Genomic DNA, 17328 nt, shown 5'->3' with positions numbered 1-17328 from the left:
GTCATAAAAATATTCTCTCTCCTATATTTTCTCCTTAAAGGTCTATAGTTTGGCTTTTTTGTATTTAAGTCTTTATTCCAAGAACTTTTTTCCATGCATGGCGTGAGGCAGGAAACTGATTTCACTTTTTTCCCATGTCAGTAACCAGTTGTCCCATGTCCATATGTTGGACTTCCCCCCACCCCCCAACGAAATGCAGCTATCTTACATATGCATGGACACCTCGGTTTATTTCTTGGCTCTCTTTTCCATTTCATTGATCTGTTTGTCTGTTCCTGTGATGTAATACCTATCTTAACAACCATACTTTTGTAACAACTCTTAATATTTAGTAGGGTAAGTCCTTTCATGTTGTTTTTCAGAAGTGTCTTGGCTATTCTTGGATATCTGCTTCCATATAAAATTCTTTTAAAAAAGGTTCTGCTGGAATTTGGTTACAACTGCTCAGTATTTTCTAAGATTATTATTTTCTAATTGCTGCTTATGGATGGAAACACAGTTGACTTGTTTATTGATTTTGTATCTGGTAACCTGGGTAAATTACTTCATTAATTTCAATAATTTATTTGTAGATTTTGGTGGGGGTGGTGCTGGGTAGACACAAATATTGCCTGCAAATAATGAAAATCTTTTTCTCCCTTTCCAATCTTTATATCTTTTTATTTTCTCTTGTTTCTCTGTTCTTGGTCAGGTTTTTCAGTACATACAGTGCTGACTAGAAGTGGTGATAGGCATACTTATTTTGTTCATAATTATAAAGGGAATATGTTCATATTTCAACATGCAATATTAGCTGTAGATATGCCCTTTATTTTGTTAATGAAGTTCCTTGCCATTTCTAGAAGGATGGGGTTTTGTTTATTTGTTTATGTAGTTATCTGTTTTTTTAAGACAAAAAGAAATCTTGAAAAATTCATTTTTCTTCATCTTGTTTTTAATTCATTTTTCTTCTTTAATACAGTGGGTTGGTGAATTACAGATTTTTCTGTGCTAATTAACTCAGATTCCTAGAAAATATTCAGATGTATTGGGATGATTATGTTGTTATAATATTGGTTGTGGTATGCTGATACTTTGTTTAAAAACTGCCCTGTAGTTTTCCTCTCTTGCAATTTCCTTTTCTGGTTTTGAAATTCAAGTTATTCTAGCCTCTTACAATGAATTTAAGAGTCTTTTAGTCCTTTTCTTTAAGATTGAAATAAGCCATTCCTTGAGTATTTGTTACAATTTACATGCAAAACTATCTAGACCTGCCCTTTGATGTGAGGTAAGATTTTAAATCTGGAAAAAACTGATGCTGGGAGGGATTGGGGACAGGAGGAGAAGGGGACAACAGAGGATGAGATGGCTGGATGGCATCACTGACTCCATGGACATGAGTTTGGGTGAACTCCGGGAGTTGATGATGGACAGGGAGGCCTGGCGTGCTGCAATTCATGGGGTCGCAAAGAGTCGGTTACGACTGAGCGACTGAACTGAACTGAAGATTTTAAATTACTAGTTTAATTTCTGTAATGATTATTGTGGTATTTATCAGATTTTTTCTTCTTAATTAAGTTTTGATGAATTTTTCTGGAAAATTGTTCATTTTATATACTTTAAATATATAGGCATAAAGTTCTAATTTTTGCTGTCTATATAGCTATGTGGGCTTCCCAGGTGGCGCTTTTGGTAAACAAATTTGTAATGTTATCTTCTTGTCTTGATCCTTCTGTTTATTATCAGTGCTTTGTAGTCTTCTGTAAGAAAGCCTTCCCAACCCTAAGGTCATAAAGATACTCTCCTATATTTTCTCCTTAAAGTCGATAGTTTGGCTTTTTTGTATTTAAGTCTTTTTTCTACCAGGAATAAAGTCGCCTGCAGTGCAGGAGACTTCAGAGACTCAAGTTTGATTCCTGGGTTGGGAAGATCTCTTGGAGAAGGGCATGGCAACACACACTGGTATTCTTCCCTGGAATATCCAACAGGTAACACTGGCACCATGATAATTCTCTTATATATAAACAGCATAAGACTAGATTTTGGTGAATTTTTATTTTGAAGTCTGATAGTATATACCTTTTAACTGGAGAGGTCAGTCCATTTGCAATCACTGTAAGTCACCTACATCTAAATCTTTAGGTTGTGAACTTTCAAAGATGTAAACATGTGTTCCATCAACGTCAGGTGAGATTGAAATTGCAGCTTGCACTACATCTATTGCTGACGATTCTTTAGCTCTACCATCTTCCACCTCCTCTCCTTCCTCCAGTCAGTAACTCTTGCCTGTTCACTTGATGCCAGCCCTTGTATGACAGTTGTTGAGCTGTCATACTGCACTTTTCAAGGTACTGTACCATAAGATTAAAAATGTTTTATTTTTGTTTTTGTTTTTTATGTATTATTTTTGTGAGAAGTTTTAAAAACTTATAGTACAGTCCTATATAGCCCACTGTGATAGTTGGGTGAAAACTGAAAGTGCAAGTTGCTCGGTTGTGTCCAACTCTTTGCGACCCCATGGACTATACAGTCCCATGAAATTCTCCAGTGGGTAGCCTTTCTCTTCTCCAGGGGATCTTCCCAACCCAGCGATTGAACCCAGGTCTCCCACATTGCAGGCAGATTCTTTACCAGCTGGGCCACAGGGGAAGCCCAAGAATACTGGAGTGGGTAGCCTATCCCTTCTTCAAGGGATGTTCCCGACCCAGGAATCAAACCGGGGTCTCCTGCATTATAGGTGGATTCTTTACCAACTGAGCTACCTTTTTTTTTTTTTTTTTTTTTACATAGGGTAATGTATTTGTTTTATTTTTGTTTTTTAATTTTTTATTTATTTATTTTTTTTTAATTTTAAAATCTTTAATTCTTACATGTGTTCCCAAACAAGGGAAGACTAATTCTGTTGGACTTACAAACAAGTAGGACTTAACAAACGCTCTCGGACTGGAACTTTGGTAAGTAGGGGACTTACTGTACGTTGTGCTTAGTCAGTCAGCCATGGTCAGTTGTGTCCAACTCTTTGCAACTTCACGGACTAGCCCACCAGGCTCCTCTGTCCATGGGGGTTCCTCAGACAAGAATACTGGAGTAGGTTGCCATGCCCTCCTCCAGGAGATCTTCCCAACCCAGGGATTGAACCCAGGTCTCCCACACTGTGAGTGGATTCTTTACCATCTGAGCCGCCTGGGAGGCCCAAGAATACTAGAGTGGGTAGCCTATCCCTTTTCCAGGAATCGTCTGTTGCATTGCAGGTGGATTCTTTACCAGCTGATCTCTGTTGGACTTATGAACAAGTAGGACTTACAAACACTCTCAAGCTGGAACTCTTTTGTATATAGGGGACTTACTGTATATTAACTGATAAAATTGACCTTATTTCTGCCATCTCATTTTTTGTTACCTCCTATTTGTCATACTTTCAATTAAATGTTTTCTTCTTTGATTTTTTTCCTCTGTGATTTCAAAGATACACATTGCTTTTTAGTGGTTACTCTTGAAATCTGATTGCATGCTTGAGGAAGTTGAAGTTAATTAATATCTTCAGTTCAGTTCAGTCGCTCAGTCGTGTCTGACTCTTTGAGACCCCATGAATCGCAGCACGCCAGGACTCCCTGTCCATCACCAACTCCCGGAGTTCACTCAGACTCACGTCCATCGAGTCAGTGATGCCATCCAGTCATCTCATCCTCTGTCGTCCCCTTCTCCTCCTGCCTTCAATCCCTCCCAGCATCAGAGTCTTTTCCAATGAGTCAACTCTTCGCATGAGGTGACCAAAGTATTGCAGTTTCAGCTTTAGCATCATTCCTTCCAAAGAAATCCCAGGGCTGATCTCCTTCAGAATGGACTGGTTGGATCTCCTTGCAGTCCAAGGGACTCTCAAGAGTCTTCTCCAACACCACAGTTCAAAAACATCAATTCTTCAGCACTCAGCCTTCTTCACAGTCCACCTCTCACATCTATACATGACCACAGGAAAAACCATAGCCTTGGTTAGACGGACCTTTGTTGGCAAAGTAATGCCTCTGCTTTTGAATGTGCTATGTAGGTTGGTCATAACTTTGCTTCCAAGGAGTAAGCGTCTTTTAATTTCATGGCTGCAGTCACCATCTGCAGTGATTTTTGAGCCCCCCAAAATTAATATCTTCATGTTCCTCCTAAACAGTACAAACCTTAAAAATGCTTTGAATTCATTCACCCTCCTACTCTGTTGTTCAGCCTTTTAGGGTTGTGTGTTTGTGTGTATGTTTTCTTGTGTATATGTTAGGGTGGAATTGTGTAGTAACACAAATCAACATATTACATTTTTATATAGTCAATGTTTAAAACTTCTATTTTTCTCTTTTTATTTCACACTTTTACTTCTTGAATCAGTTTCTTACAGTACATTGTTTAGATGTTCCCTTTGGTGATCGTCTTGTGATAAAGTTTCTCAGTGCTTTTTTTTTTTAAACATGTATTTTATTTTTAATCTGAAAATATGGTTTATTTCTCTTATTCTTGCAAGGTAGTTTCAATAAACGTATCATTGTCTCACAGGTCTATCTCTTCTGGCTTTCTTTATAGCTATTGGGAGGTCTTCTGTCTAATGTTTGTTCCTTCATTACTCATCTCTCCTTTACCTAGCTACTTTTTATCTCTTCCTTTGATGTTGGCTTCTTCATTGTACTTTGTGTCTAGATGTGTTTTTCTTATTTAATTTTTTTTTTTTTTTACTTGTGGCTCTGTTTCCTACATCTGAACATTCCTGTCTGTTGGACGTCTCCTGGTCTTTTCATTATTTCCTTCTGGAACTGTGATGAAACAAACATTTGTTAGCCCTCATCTTATCCTCCAAATATTTTAACATTGCTTTTATTATTTTTATCTCCTTTTTGCTACGCTTTTTTCTGTATAATTTCTTCAGAACTTTATTTGGGCCACTAACTCTTTTCAGCTATATCTATTCTGCTGTTTAGGGCTTTTATTGAGCTTTAAATTTAAATTTGTGGTTGTTGGGGGTTGGGTTTTTTTGTTTTTTGTTGTTTTTTTAATTATTGGCCTAGTGAATTTTCAGTCTCTTACTCATTTGTCTCTTTGGCTTCGTTTTTATTCCTTAAAACATATTAGTTATTTTAATTTTGATTTCAGTATATAGATCTTTATGGTCCTAGCTCTGTTGTTTGTTGATCTTGCATATGATAGCTTGTTTCCTTGAATGTTTTATTGGTATTCCCTCTTTGAGACTTCCATAAGACGTGAGTTGAAAAACTATTTGTCCGCAGAGGATTTGCTTCTGCCATGTGTCTGAAACCACTTCAGCTTCAGACTTTAATCCACTTTATAGAAAGATGCTCCCCTGAGGGTCTTTGAACCCTGCACATAGTGTGTAATCTGACGTAAACACAGATATGGTCAACCAGTGGCTTCAAAATATCAAGAAGGGCTTCCTTTTTAACATCGTTACACAGAACAAAGGTGTTCATTAACTAGAGTTTGTCTTCTAGTCCCTTGCTCTTTTGGACCAGCAACGGGAGCTTCACCTTGGAACTTGTTAAAATGCAGAATCTTAGGTCATACCAAACCTATTAAGAATCTGCATTTTAATAAGATCTTCCCCAAGTAGTTATATGCACGTTTAAAAATCTTCCAAATCACTCTCTTTACTCAGTGCATGACCCTTCCTGGGTTCTGGCCTCTAGTAGGCTATTTGTTTTCCTTGGGTTCAAAAGACTGCTCTCCCTGCTGTCCTGAGACCTCTGTACACTAAACTCTAGGTGAGAAAGACCCAGGTTATATACCAGCTTAACTGTTTATCTTACAGGAATGCTTTGATACTCTTATCATTATTTCCTTTCTTAACATTTCTTTCGCTGATTTAGAAATGTTGTGTGTGTGTGTGTGTGTGTGTGTGTATTTTTTTTTTTTTTTTTAACCTTTTTGGATGAGTTTGGCTGTAGAGTTTGGGCATCTCTATCAAACAAATTTTGAAAAATTATTTTTATTTTTTTAATGACAGTTTACTCTTTTTCCTTTGCTTTTATTAGTTCTCTTAGAAAGTCATTTTTCTTGCCTGTAATGTTCTTATAGACACAATTGTAAATAGGCTTTGGAAAAGGCCAAAGCATCCCTTGAAAAAGAAGATGTGAGCTTTATGGTGAATTTCCTCATTTCTGTAAAGGAGCCCAGTGTCCTGTCTAATCATGTATTGTGCAAAAATGAGAAAAATTCTTTTCCTCCGCATTTTGTCACACATCTACCTGATACAAAAATAGTTCTATTTATGGTTCTGTGGTCTCAGAGCACCTTGAGAAATCTCATCTTTTGGCTTTTCCTTGAAACCCTTACAGGCGGGTCACTGCACTGTCCACATTACAATCTCAGGGAATGGAAAAAGAAATCCAGGGCAATTGATTTGTTGGAAAATTGAGGTGGCCTAAAATTTGCATATGTTCTTCCTAACCCAGCCCACTGGCCACAACTTGGACATGTGGCTGCTTGGCTTCAGGGAAGACTGGGATATGTGATCCCTAAGTGAGTGGCCTGTTGCTCAGCTTGATCACAGACAGTGGGAGTGGGCGTTCCAGAACTCATTGGAAGAGGGGAAAGCAGCTCAGCTGCTGGACACACTGTGCAGTCTCTACCACATCTGCCCAGTGTCACTTTTCCAGAAAATGATCACGTTCATGCTAAACAGAATTATAATTCGCAATTTTACTCATACAAATAAGTTGACATTTTTTCCAGCTCCTAACACAGTTCCTGGCACATTGGCACCTAATGCATAATATTACTTTTATTATTTACTGTCATATATCTGCATCATTTAAGAAGCAAAATTTTAGCTTCAGATTTTGTCTATATTATACCTGATAGCCAGGGATTTTGTGCCATTTTTATTTTGTATAAATGCTTAATGAATTTCTAGAAAATTTGAAACGTACCATACACTTACCAAAAACAAGACCTGGAGCTGACTGTGGTTCAGTTCATGAGCTCCTTATTGCAAAGTGTGTTAAGTCACTCAGTTGTGTCCAAATCTTTGTGACCCCATGGACTGTAGTACACCAGGCTCTTCTGTCCATGGAATTCCCCAGACAAGAATATTGGAGTGGGTTGCCATTTCCTTCCCTACCTTAATGCAAAATTCAGGCTTTAATTGAAGAAATTAGGGAAAACCACTAGACCATTCAGATGACCTAAATAAAATCCCTTATGCTTATACAGTGGAGGTGACAATTAGGCTCAAGAGATTAGATCTTGAGGTAGACCCATTGCCTTCAGAACTGTGGACAGAGGTTTGTAACATTGTACAAGAGGCAGTGAACAAAACCATCCCAAGAAAAAGAAATGCAGGAATGCAAAGAGGTTATCTGAGGAGGCTTTACAAATAGCTGCAGAAAGGAGACGTGAAAGGCAAGGGAAAGATACATCCAATTGAATGCACAGTTCCAGAGAATAGCAAGGAAAATGCAGATAGAGGAAAACCATAGAATAGGAAAGACTAGAGATCTATTCAGGAAAATTAGAGATACCAAGGGAACATTTCTTACATAGATGGAAGTGATAAAAGAAATGGTAAAGAACTATTAATAACAGAAGCAGAAGAGATTAAGAAGTGATGGAAAGAATACACAGAAGAGCTATATAAGAAAGGTATTAATGACCCAGATAACAATATGGTAGAGTCACTCACCTAGAGCCAGGCATTCTGGAGTGTGAAATCAAGTGGCCCTTAGGAAGCATCACTACAAACAAGCTAATGGAGGTGACACAATTCCAGCTGAGCTATTTAAAATCCTAGAAGATGATGCTGTAAACATGCTGCACTCAATATCCCAGCAAATTTGGAAAACTCAGCAGTGGCCACAGAACTGGAAAAGGTCAGTTTTCATTCCAATCCCAAAGAAGGGCAATGCCAGAAAATGCTCAAACTACCATATAATTGCACTGATTTTACATGCTAGCAAGGTAATGCTCAAAATCCTTCAAGGTAGGCTTCAACAGTACATAAACCAAGAAACTCCAGATGTAAAAGCTGAGTTTTGAAGAAGCAGAGGAACCACAGATCAAATTGCCAATATTCGTTAAATCATGGAAAAAGCAAGGGAGTTCCAGAAAAACATCTACTTATGCTTCATTGACTACACTAAAGCCTGTGACTGTGGATTACAACAAACTGTGAGGAATTCTTAAAGAATTCCTAGTAATACCAGACTGAAAACCATAATCACAGAAAACTAACCAATCTAATCATGTGGATCACAGCCTTGTCTAACTCAATGAAACTATGGCCATGCCGTGTAGGGCCACCCAGGACAGATGGGTCATGGTGGAGAGTTCTAACAAAATGTGGTCCACTGGACAAGAGAATGGCAGACGATTTCAGTATTCTTGCTTTGAGAATCCCATCCATGAACAGAATGAAAAGGAAAAAAGATAGGACACTGAAAGATGAACTCCCCAGGTTGGTAGGTGCCCAATATGCTATGGGAGATCAGTGCAGAGGTAACTCCAGAAAGAATGAAGAGATGGAGCCAAAGCAAAGACAATACCCAGTTGTGGATGTCACTGGTGATGGAAACAAGGTCTGATGCTGTAAAGATTAATATTGCATAGGAACCTGGAATGTTAGGTCCATGAATCAAGGCAAATTGGAAGTGGTCAAACAGGAGATGGCAAGAGTGAACATTAACATTTTAGGAATCAGTGGACTAAAATGGGCTGGAATGGGTGAATTTAACTCAGATGACCTGAGTTAAATTATATCTACTACTGTGGGCAAGAATCCCTTAGAAGAAATGGAGTAGCCATCATAGTCAACAAAAGAGTCCAAAATGCAGTACTTGGACACAGTCTCAAAAACGACAGAATGACCTTGGTTCTTTTCCAAGGCACACCATTCAATATCACGGGAATCCAAGTCTATGCCCCAACCAGTAACGCTGAAGAAGCTGAAGTTGAATAGTTCTGTAAGGACCTACAAGACCTACTAGAACTAACACCCATAAAAGATGACCTTTTCATTATAGGGGACTGGAATGCAAAAGTAGGAAGTCAAGAAACACCTGGAGTAACAGGCAACTTTGGCCTTGGAGTACAGAGTGAAGCAGGGCAAAGGCTAATAGAGTTTTGCCAAAAATATGCACTGGTCATAGCAAACACCCTCTTCCAACAACACAAGAGAAGACTGTACACATGGACATCACCAGATGGTCAACACCAAAATCAGGTTATTATATTTTTTGCAGCCAAAGGTGGAGAAGCTCTATACAGTCAGCAAAAACACGACCGGGAGCTGACTGTGACTCAGATCATGAACTCCTTATTGCCAACATCAGACTGAAATTGAAGAAAGTGGGGGAAACCACTAGACCATTCAGGTATGACCTAAATCAAATCCCTTATGATTATACAGTGAAAGTAAGAAATAGATTTAAGGGACTAGATCTGACAGACACAGTGCCTGATGAACTGTGGATGGAGGTTCATGACTTTGTACAGGAGACAAGGATCAAGACCATCACCAAGAAAAAGAAATGCAAAAAAGCAAAATGGCTGTCTGAGGAGGCCTTACAAATAGCTGTGAAAAGAAGAGAAGCCTAAAGCAAAGGAGAAAAGGAAAGACATGCCCATCTGAATGCAGAGTTCCAAAGAATAGCAAGGAGAGATAAGAAAGCGTTCTTCAGTGATCAATGCCAAGAAATAGAGGAAAAGAACAGAATGGGAAAGACTAGAGATCTCTTCAAGAAAATTAGAGATACCAAAGTAACATTTCATGCAAAGATGGGCTCAATAAAGGACAGAAATGGTATGGACCTAACAGAAGCAGAAGATATTAAGAAGAAGTAAGAAGAAGTTGCAAGAATACACAGAAGAACTATACAAAAAAGATCTTCATGACTCAGTTAATCACGATGGTGTGATCACTCACCTAGAGCCAGACATCCTGGAACACGAAGTCAAGTGGGCCTTAGGAAGCATCACTATGAACAAAGCTGGTGGAGGTGATGGAATTCCAGTTGAGCTAATTCAGATCCTAAAAGATGATGCTGTGGAAGTGCTACACTCAATATGCCAGCAAATTTGGAAAACTCAGCAGTGGCCACAGGACTGGAAAAGGTCAGTTTTCATTCCAATCCCAAAGAAAGGAAATGCCAAAGAATGCTCAAACTACTGTACAATTTCACTCATCTCACATGCTAGTAAAGTAATGCTCAAAATTCTCCAAGCCAGGCTTCAGGAATACGTGAACCGTAAACTTGCAGATGTTCAAGCTGGTTTTAGAAAAGGCAGAGGAACCAGAGATCAAATTGCCAACATCCATTGGATCATCAAAAAAGAGAGTTCCAGAACACTTCTGCTTTATTGACTGTGCCAATGCCTTTGACTGTGTGGATCACAATAAACTGTGGAAAATTCTGAAAGAGATGGGAATACCAGACCACCTGACCTGCCTCTTGAGAAATCTGTATGCAGGTCAGGCAGCAACAGTTAAAACGAGCTAGAAAGCAGACTGGTTCCAAATTGGAAAAGGAGTACCTCAGAGCTGTATATTGTCAACCTGCTTATTTAACTTCTCTGCAGAGTACATCATGAGAAACACTGGGCTGGATGAAACAGAAGCTGGAATCAAGATTGCTGGGAGAAATATCAATAACTTCAGATACGCAGATGACACCACCCTTAGGGCAGAAAGTGAAGAACTAAAGAGCCTCTTGATGAAAGGAGAAGGTAAAAGTTGGCTTAAAGCTCAACATTCAGAAAACTAAGATCACAGCATCTAGTCTGTCATTCATGGGAAATAGATGGGGAAACAGTAGCAGACTTTATTTTGGGGAGCTCCAATATCACTGCATATGGTGACTGCAGCCATGAAATTAAAAGATACTTACTCCTTTAAAGAAAAGTTATGACCAATCTAGACAGCATATTAAAAAGTAGAGACATTACTTTGCCAACAAATGTCCATCTAGTCAAGGCTATTGTTTTTCCAGTGGTCATGTATGGATGTGAGAGTTGGACTATAAAGAAAACTGAGCACTGAAGAATTGATGCTTTTGAACTGTGGTGTTGGAGAAGACTCTTGAGAGCCCCTTGGACTGCATGGAGAGCCAACCAGTCCATTCTAGAGGAAATCAGTTCTTAATATTTATCAGAAGGACTGATGCTGAAGCTGAAACTCCAATATTTTGTCCACCTGATGTGAAGAGCTGATTCATTTGAAAAGACCATGATGCTGGGAAAGACTGAAGGCAGGAGGAGAAGGGTACAACAGAGGATGAGGTGGTTGGATAGCATCACCAACTCAATGGACGTGAGTTTGAGTAAATACCAGGAGTTGGTGATGGACAGCGAGGCCTGGCCTTCTGCAGTCCATGGGGTTGTAAAGAGTCAGACAAGACTGAGCAACCGAACTCAACTGAGTACTTCCAGTCAATCATAACTCTCCTCAGAGAGCAATATGCAGGTAAAGAAGCAATAGTTAGGACCGGACATGCAGCAATGGACTAGTTCAAAATCAGGAATGAAGTACGTCAAGGCTATATATTGTCACTCTGCTTATTTAACTTACATGCCGATTACATCATGTGAAATGCTGGATTGAATAATAAGTCATAAGCTGGAATCAAGGTTGCCGGGAGAAATGTAAACAACCTCAGATATGCAGATAATGCCATTCTAATGGTAGAAAACGAAGAGAAACTTAAGAGCCTCTTGATGAGGGTGAAAGAGGAGAGTGAAAAAGCTGGCTTAAAACTCAACATTGAGAAAAATAAGATCATGGCATCCAGTCCCATCATATCATAGCAAATAAATGAAGAAAAAGTGGAAACAGTGACAGATTTTAGTTTCTTGGTTTCCACAATCAGTGCACACACAAAATTAAAGGCACTTGCTCCTTGGAAGAAAAGCTATGACAAACCTGGACAGCGTATTAAAAAGTGGGGACATCACTTTGCCAACAGAGGCATGTATAGTCAAGAGTTACAGTTTTCCATTAGTCATGTATGGATGTGAGAGTTGGACCATAAAGAAGGCTGAGCTCCAAAGAATTAGTGGTTGCAAATCGTGGTGCTGGAGGACTCTTGAGAGTTCCTTGCCCTGCCAGAAGATCAAACCAGTCCATCCTAAAAGAAATCAACCCTGAATACTCATTGGAAGGACTTCTGTGTCTGAAGGTGTATTCCTGATGTTTCCACAGATAGAGATATATTCCACGTCCACCTACCCCTCCACCATCTTATTCTCACTATATTTATTTTCTTACTCATTGAATTTTATGGGCCCTTTCATTTTAATTTTAATTTGCATTACAGTTGGTCATTCAAAGAGTCAGCAATGTTGTCAGCCACTGAGATCTATGCAGTGGATATGCAGAGTGTATTATTTTGAAATTGTTAATGTAGTTTGTAATGTTAACTTTTTGTAATCTTGCAAACAAGTCATGTAAATTCCAAATTGGCTGTGGAAGGTATATATGTATACACACACACACACACACACACACACACATACATACATACATGTACTTGGTATGTGTGTATATTTGTGTGTGTGTGTGTGTGTATATGTATATAATTTTTTAAAGCAGGGGTAGGATGATGTAGTGTTTTTTAGAAAATGAATAAAATATATGTAATGAAAGAAAATTCTAATTATATGTAATACTACCAGGAGCTTCTAGATAATTCTATAATAATAATAAATACAATTTGTCACTATGCTAGGTGCTTTGAATGAATTGCCCTATTTAGTCATCTCATGAGATAGGTACTATTATCTTCAATTTAGAGAGGGAAGAAATGGATTTAAAAAGGGAAAATAACTTGACAAGGATCAAACAACTAGTAAGCAGTTGTTTTAGTTTCATATTACTGGTATAATGAAATACCACACACTCAGTGGCTTAAAAACCCTTACAGTTCTGGAGGTGAGGAATCTGAAATGAGCCTCTCTGTGTGGAAACCAAGTTGATAGTGTTGTGTTTTTTCTGGAGGCTCCTGGGGAAAATCCGTTTCCTCCCTCTTGCAACTCCCAGAGGCTGCCCAATTGCCTTGTCTTGGTGGCCCTTTCCTCCCATCATTGGAGTCAGCAACATCATCAGGTCTGTCTCCCACTGCCCCCTCTCTGGTTCTCTTTTCTAATTCTCTCTTCCCCTTTTAAGGACCCTTGTGATTAAAATAGACCCACTCAGATCATTCAGGACAGTCTCTCTAGATCAGGGTCATCTGATTAGCAACCTCAATTCCATCTGCTACTTAATTCTCTTCCACCATCTGACCTAACCCACACAAAGATTCTGAATATTAGATTCTCACCCTATTTCAGGGCCATTAAAATGCTGCCACAGCGGTGTGACTGGAACTAGTACCCACCTCTGTTTCTAAACCCATTCCTTCACATACTTGAACCGCCCCCCCCCCCCCCCCCCCATTCCCAGAGGTTGTTTTCCAGAGTGGTTTTGCCTTTATGGAACATTATCTCAATAAGAGTTGGATAACTTTCATAATACTGAAAACTTTTGTTGCTGTGGGTCAGTCGCTAAGTCATGTCCATCTCTTTACAATCTATGGACTACAGCATGCCAGGCCTCCCTGTCCATTACCAACTCCCGGAGTTTACTCAAACTCATGTCCATTGAGTTGGTGATGCCATCCAACCATCTCATCCTCTGTCGTCCCTTATCCTCCCGCCTTCAGTCTTTCCCAGCATCAGGGTCTTTTCCAGTGCTTCAGTTCCTCCCATCAGGTGGCCAAACTATTGGACCTTCAGCTTCAGCATCAGTCCTTCCAATGAATATTCTGAAAACTTACCTTTCTCATTGTAACATAGAAAGTGATCACACTTACACATTGCAGGTGCCCAGTGGGCTTTCCTGGTTGCTCAGTGGTAAACAATCTACCTGCCAATGCAGGAGACATGGGTTTGATCCCTGAGCTGGGAAGATCCTCTGGAGAAGGGAATGGCAACCCACTCCAGTATTCTTGCCTGGAGAATCCCATGGACATAGGAGCCTAGCAGGCTGCACTCTGTGGGTCCCAAAAGAGTCAGACATGACTTAATGACTAAAGCAACAGCAACAACAGGTGCCTGGTACATTTTAAAATGTTTACTTGACAGAAAAAGAGGACCGGCATTAGAATTTAAGAGTCCTAAATACAATTCCTTGTGATGTCTTGAAATTTAAATACTAAGTATTATCATTTAAAAGTTCCTACTACTTAGTTACTCTTAGTGACCTGAATCTTGGTATTTGGGGCATTGTTTCAAATTATTTTATATATGTTTTTACAGTTTTGATAATGATTAGTTTATTTCACAGCTCTTCTTTTCAAATTGATAGCATTGGTTGCCTCCAAAGAAGGGAACTGGCTGTCTGAAAGGGGCAAAAGGAAGAATTGTTACTATATTTCCTTTTATACTTTTAAATTTTGATAAATGTGAATGTATAAGGTTAAAACAAGTAATTAAAAGTATTAAATTTTGGAGTAGAATTAATGAACAGCTTCTGTTTTTTCACTGTCTTCACTCTGCCAGGGTCACCCCTTCTGTATAATTCTTTGAGGAAAATAAGTTCTCAAGGAGGAAAACCTGAACCTAGCAAACAACCTCTTAAGAAGCCGAAGTTACCAGAAGGTCGTTTTGATGCACCAGAAGATTCCAATTTAGAGAAGGAACCACTGACAAGTGAGTATAGTTAAACTCCTCTCTTAATTTTTGAGGTCTCAAAGAAAGTGTTTCTGTTACTGAGAAAAAAAGACGCATATTATTGTTTGTAATTCTTCATTAACAGTAATAAAGAATATTTCAACAATGAATAAAGTTGCTATATTGACCATCAATACGTATCGGCTTTAAAAACAGTTTTACAGGCCCTTGGCAGTGATTGATTATGTTTGCTCATGTATTCAGTTGAATTATTCACATGAAAAACTGTGTAAGTTAAGACCTACTTTGGTGCAAATAACGGAAACCTACTTAAACAGCCTTAACAGAAGGTAGGGTGTGTTGTTAGTAAGGTGCAGGGAACACGTTAGGCTCAAGCGCAGTAGTGCTGCTGGCCGTTGGAGGAAGACTGAGGCCTCAGGACTAAGCACTGTGGAAACCAGATAGTCTCCCTCCTTCTCTTGTCTCTGGTCGGTACTGAGCTGTTTTCTGTCTCCATGCTCCCTTCTGAGTCCACTGGGCAGAAGGTAACTGCTCCCAGCAGCTACTCAGTTCAAAAGAATAACCAAACTGAGAATGCAGTTTCTTAGTTTCAGATTTCTTAAGAAGAAAGCTCACTGGCCCAGCTTGCATCTGGTGTCCACAGGTAAGTCAGCCAGTGGCCAGGGGCCTGAGTCACAGGTGAAAGAGGTTGTTCTCACTGTAACCATGTGATTTAGGGAAAGAAGGGGAAGTTTGGAGAATAAAGAGGTTTTCTGGAGAGGAAGGATGATAGACCAAACATTATTTTGTATTCAGTATGTACAAATTTTGGGTCATGTCTTAAAGCTCTGGTTTTTTTAAAGTACTGCTTTGTTTTCATGCTGTACCCTTTTGTATCTTTGAATTGTGGAAAATGTGCAAATATTAGCTATTCAAAAAGTAGTATTTCATACAGCATAAATGTAAACATGCCACTTTTTAACTTTGGCAAGGTTGCCCTCCTTGTGTGATTTTTCCAGTTTCATGAGTGGTAACCCATCTATACAGTGAAGCATCCTAGGTGAGAATATACCAATAGAGGATACAGGGACCTGTGTCTGGAATTCTTTCTAGAATATAAAACTTTGGGGTTTTGCTCACTCATGAAATATTTCAGTTATATCACTGTATCAAGCCCAGTCTAATAAGCAGATCAACCAGCCAAGATGATGGAGACTTCTAAAAGTTGTTATAATCTGGAGGTAAAATATTCCTTTGAAGGTTTTAGCTAAGCACAAAAATCTGAGAGGAAAGATTTTCTTACAGTATCTCACACAAAAGCAGCAGTCTCAGAAATAGACCCTCACATATATGCTTAAGTAATTCTTGACAAGTGTGCTGAGACCATTCTGTGGGGAAAAGAACAGTCTTTTCAACAAGCGGTACTTTGAAAACTGGATATCCACATGCAAAAGAATGAAATTGGACCCCTTACCTTATACCATATTCAAAATAACTAAGTACATTAAAGACCTAAACTTAGGCAAAACTGTAAAACTCTTAGAAGAAAATTGGAGAAAATCTTTATGTCCTTGGATTTGACAATGATTTCGTGCATGTGATAACAAAAGCACAACCAACAAATATAAAAATACATGAAAAAGACATCAAAATTAAGAAATTTTGTTTATCCAAGAACATCATCAAGAAAGTGAAAAAAATAACCTATGGAATGGGGGAAAATATTTGTAAATCATATATCTGAAAAGAATTAATAGCCAGAATACGAAAAAATTACAACTCAACAACAGAAACAACCCAATTCAAAAATGGGCAAACAACTCGAACAGACATTTCTTTTTTTAAAAAAAAATTTTTATTTTTACTTTATTTTACTTTACACTACTGTATTGGTTTTGCCATACATTGACATGAATCCATCACGGGTGTACATGCGTTCCCAAACATGAACCCCCCTCCCACCTCCCTCCCCATAACATCCCTCTGGGTCATCCCCGTGCACCAGCCCCAAGCATGCTGTATCCTGCATCAGACATAGACTGGCAATTCGATTCTTACATGATAGTATACATGTTTCAATGCCATTCTCCCAAATCATCCCACCCTCTCCCTCTCCCTCTGAGTCCAAAAGTCCACTATACACAGCTGTGTCTTTTTTCCTGTCTTGCATACAGGGTCGTCATTGCCATCTTTCTAAATTCCATATATATGTGTTAGTATACTGTATTGGTGGTTTTCTTTCTGGCTTACTTCACTCTGTATAATCGGCTCCAGTTTCATCCATCTCAACAGAACTGATTCAAATGTATTCTTTTTAACGGCTGAGTAATACTCCATTGTGTATATGTACCACAGCTTTCTTGTCCATTCATCTGCTGATGGACATCTAGGTTGTTTCCATGTCCTGGCTATTATAAACAGTGCTGCAATGAACATTGGGGTACATGTGTCTCTTTCAATCGAATAGACATTTCTTCAAAGAAGATATACAAATGACCAACATAGGTTTGAAAAGATGCTCAATGTCACTGAACGTTAAGGCAATACAAATCAAAACCACAGCAACACACCATTTCACACCATCTCTGTAGTTTAAGAAAAACTGGAAAATAATAACTGATGGTGATAGTGTGGAGAAATTGGAACCACACGTTTCTGGTAGGAATGTGAAGTGATACAACTGCTATGGAAAACAGTTTTGCAACTTCCCGAAAAGTATAA

At 38.8% G+C, this 17328-nt stretch overlaps 1 protein-coding gene across 1 annotated transcript in view; it reads left to right on the top strand.

Annotated features, from left to right (window-relative positions):
• The window catches only part of SDHAF4 (succinate dehydrogenase complex assembly factor 4), a 33722-nt gene that overhangs the window by 3681 nt on the left and 12713 nt on the right, over nt 1-17328 (top strand). The window contains exon 2 of the mRNA XM_052652028.1: nt 14497-14646. Within this exon, the coding sequence (XP_052507988.1) occupies nt 14497-14646 (150 nt within the window). The remainder of the gene's footprint in view (nt 1-14496; nt 14647-17328) is intronic.

The sequence above is a fragment of the Budorcas taxicolor genome, chromosome 14, assembly GCF_023091745.1.
Source record: "Budorcas taxicolor isolate Tak-1 chromosome 14, Takin1.1, whole genome shotgun sequence".
In the NCBI taxonomy this organism is placed as follows: Eukaryota; Metazoa; Chordata; class Mammalia; order Artiodactyla; family Bovidae; genus Budorcas; species Budorcas taxicolor.
The sequence above is the reverse complement of the archived record's forward strand: the minus strand, read 5'-3'. Positions and strand labels throughout refer to the sequence as shown.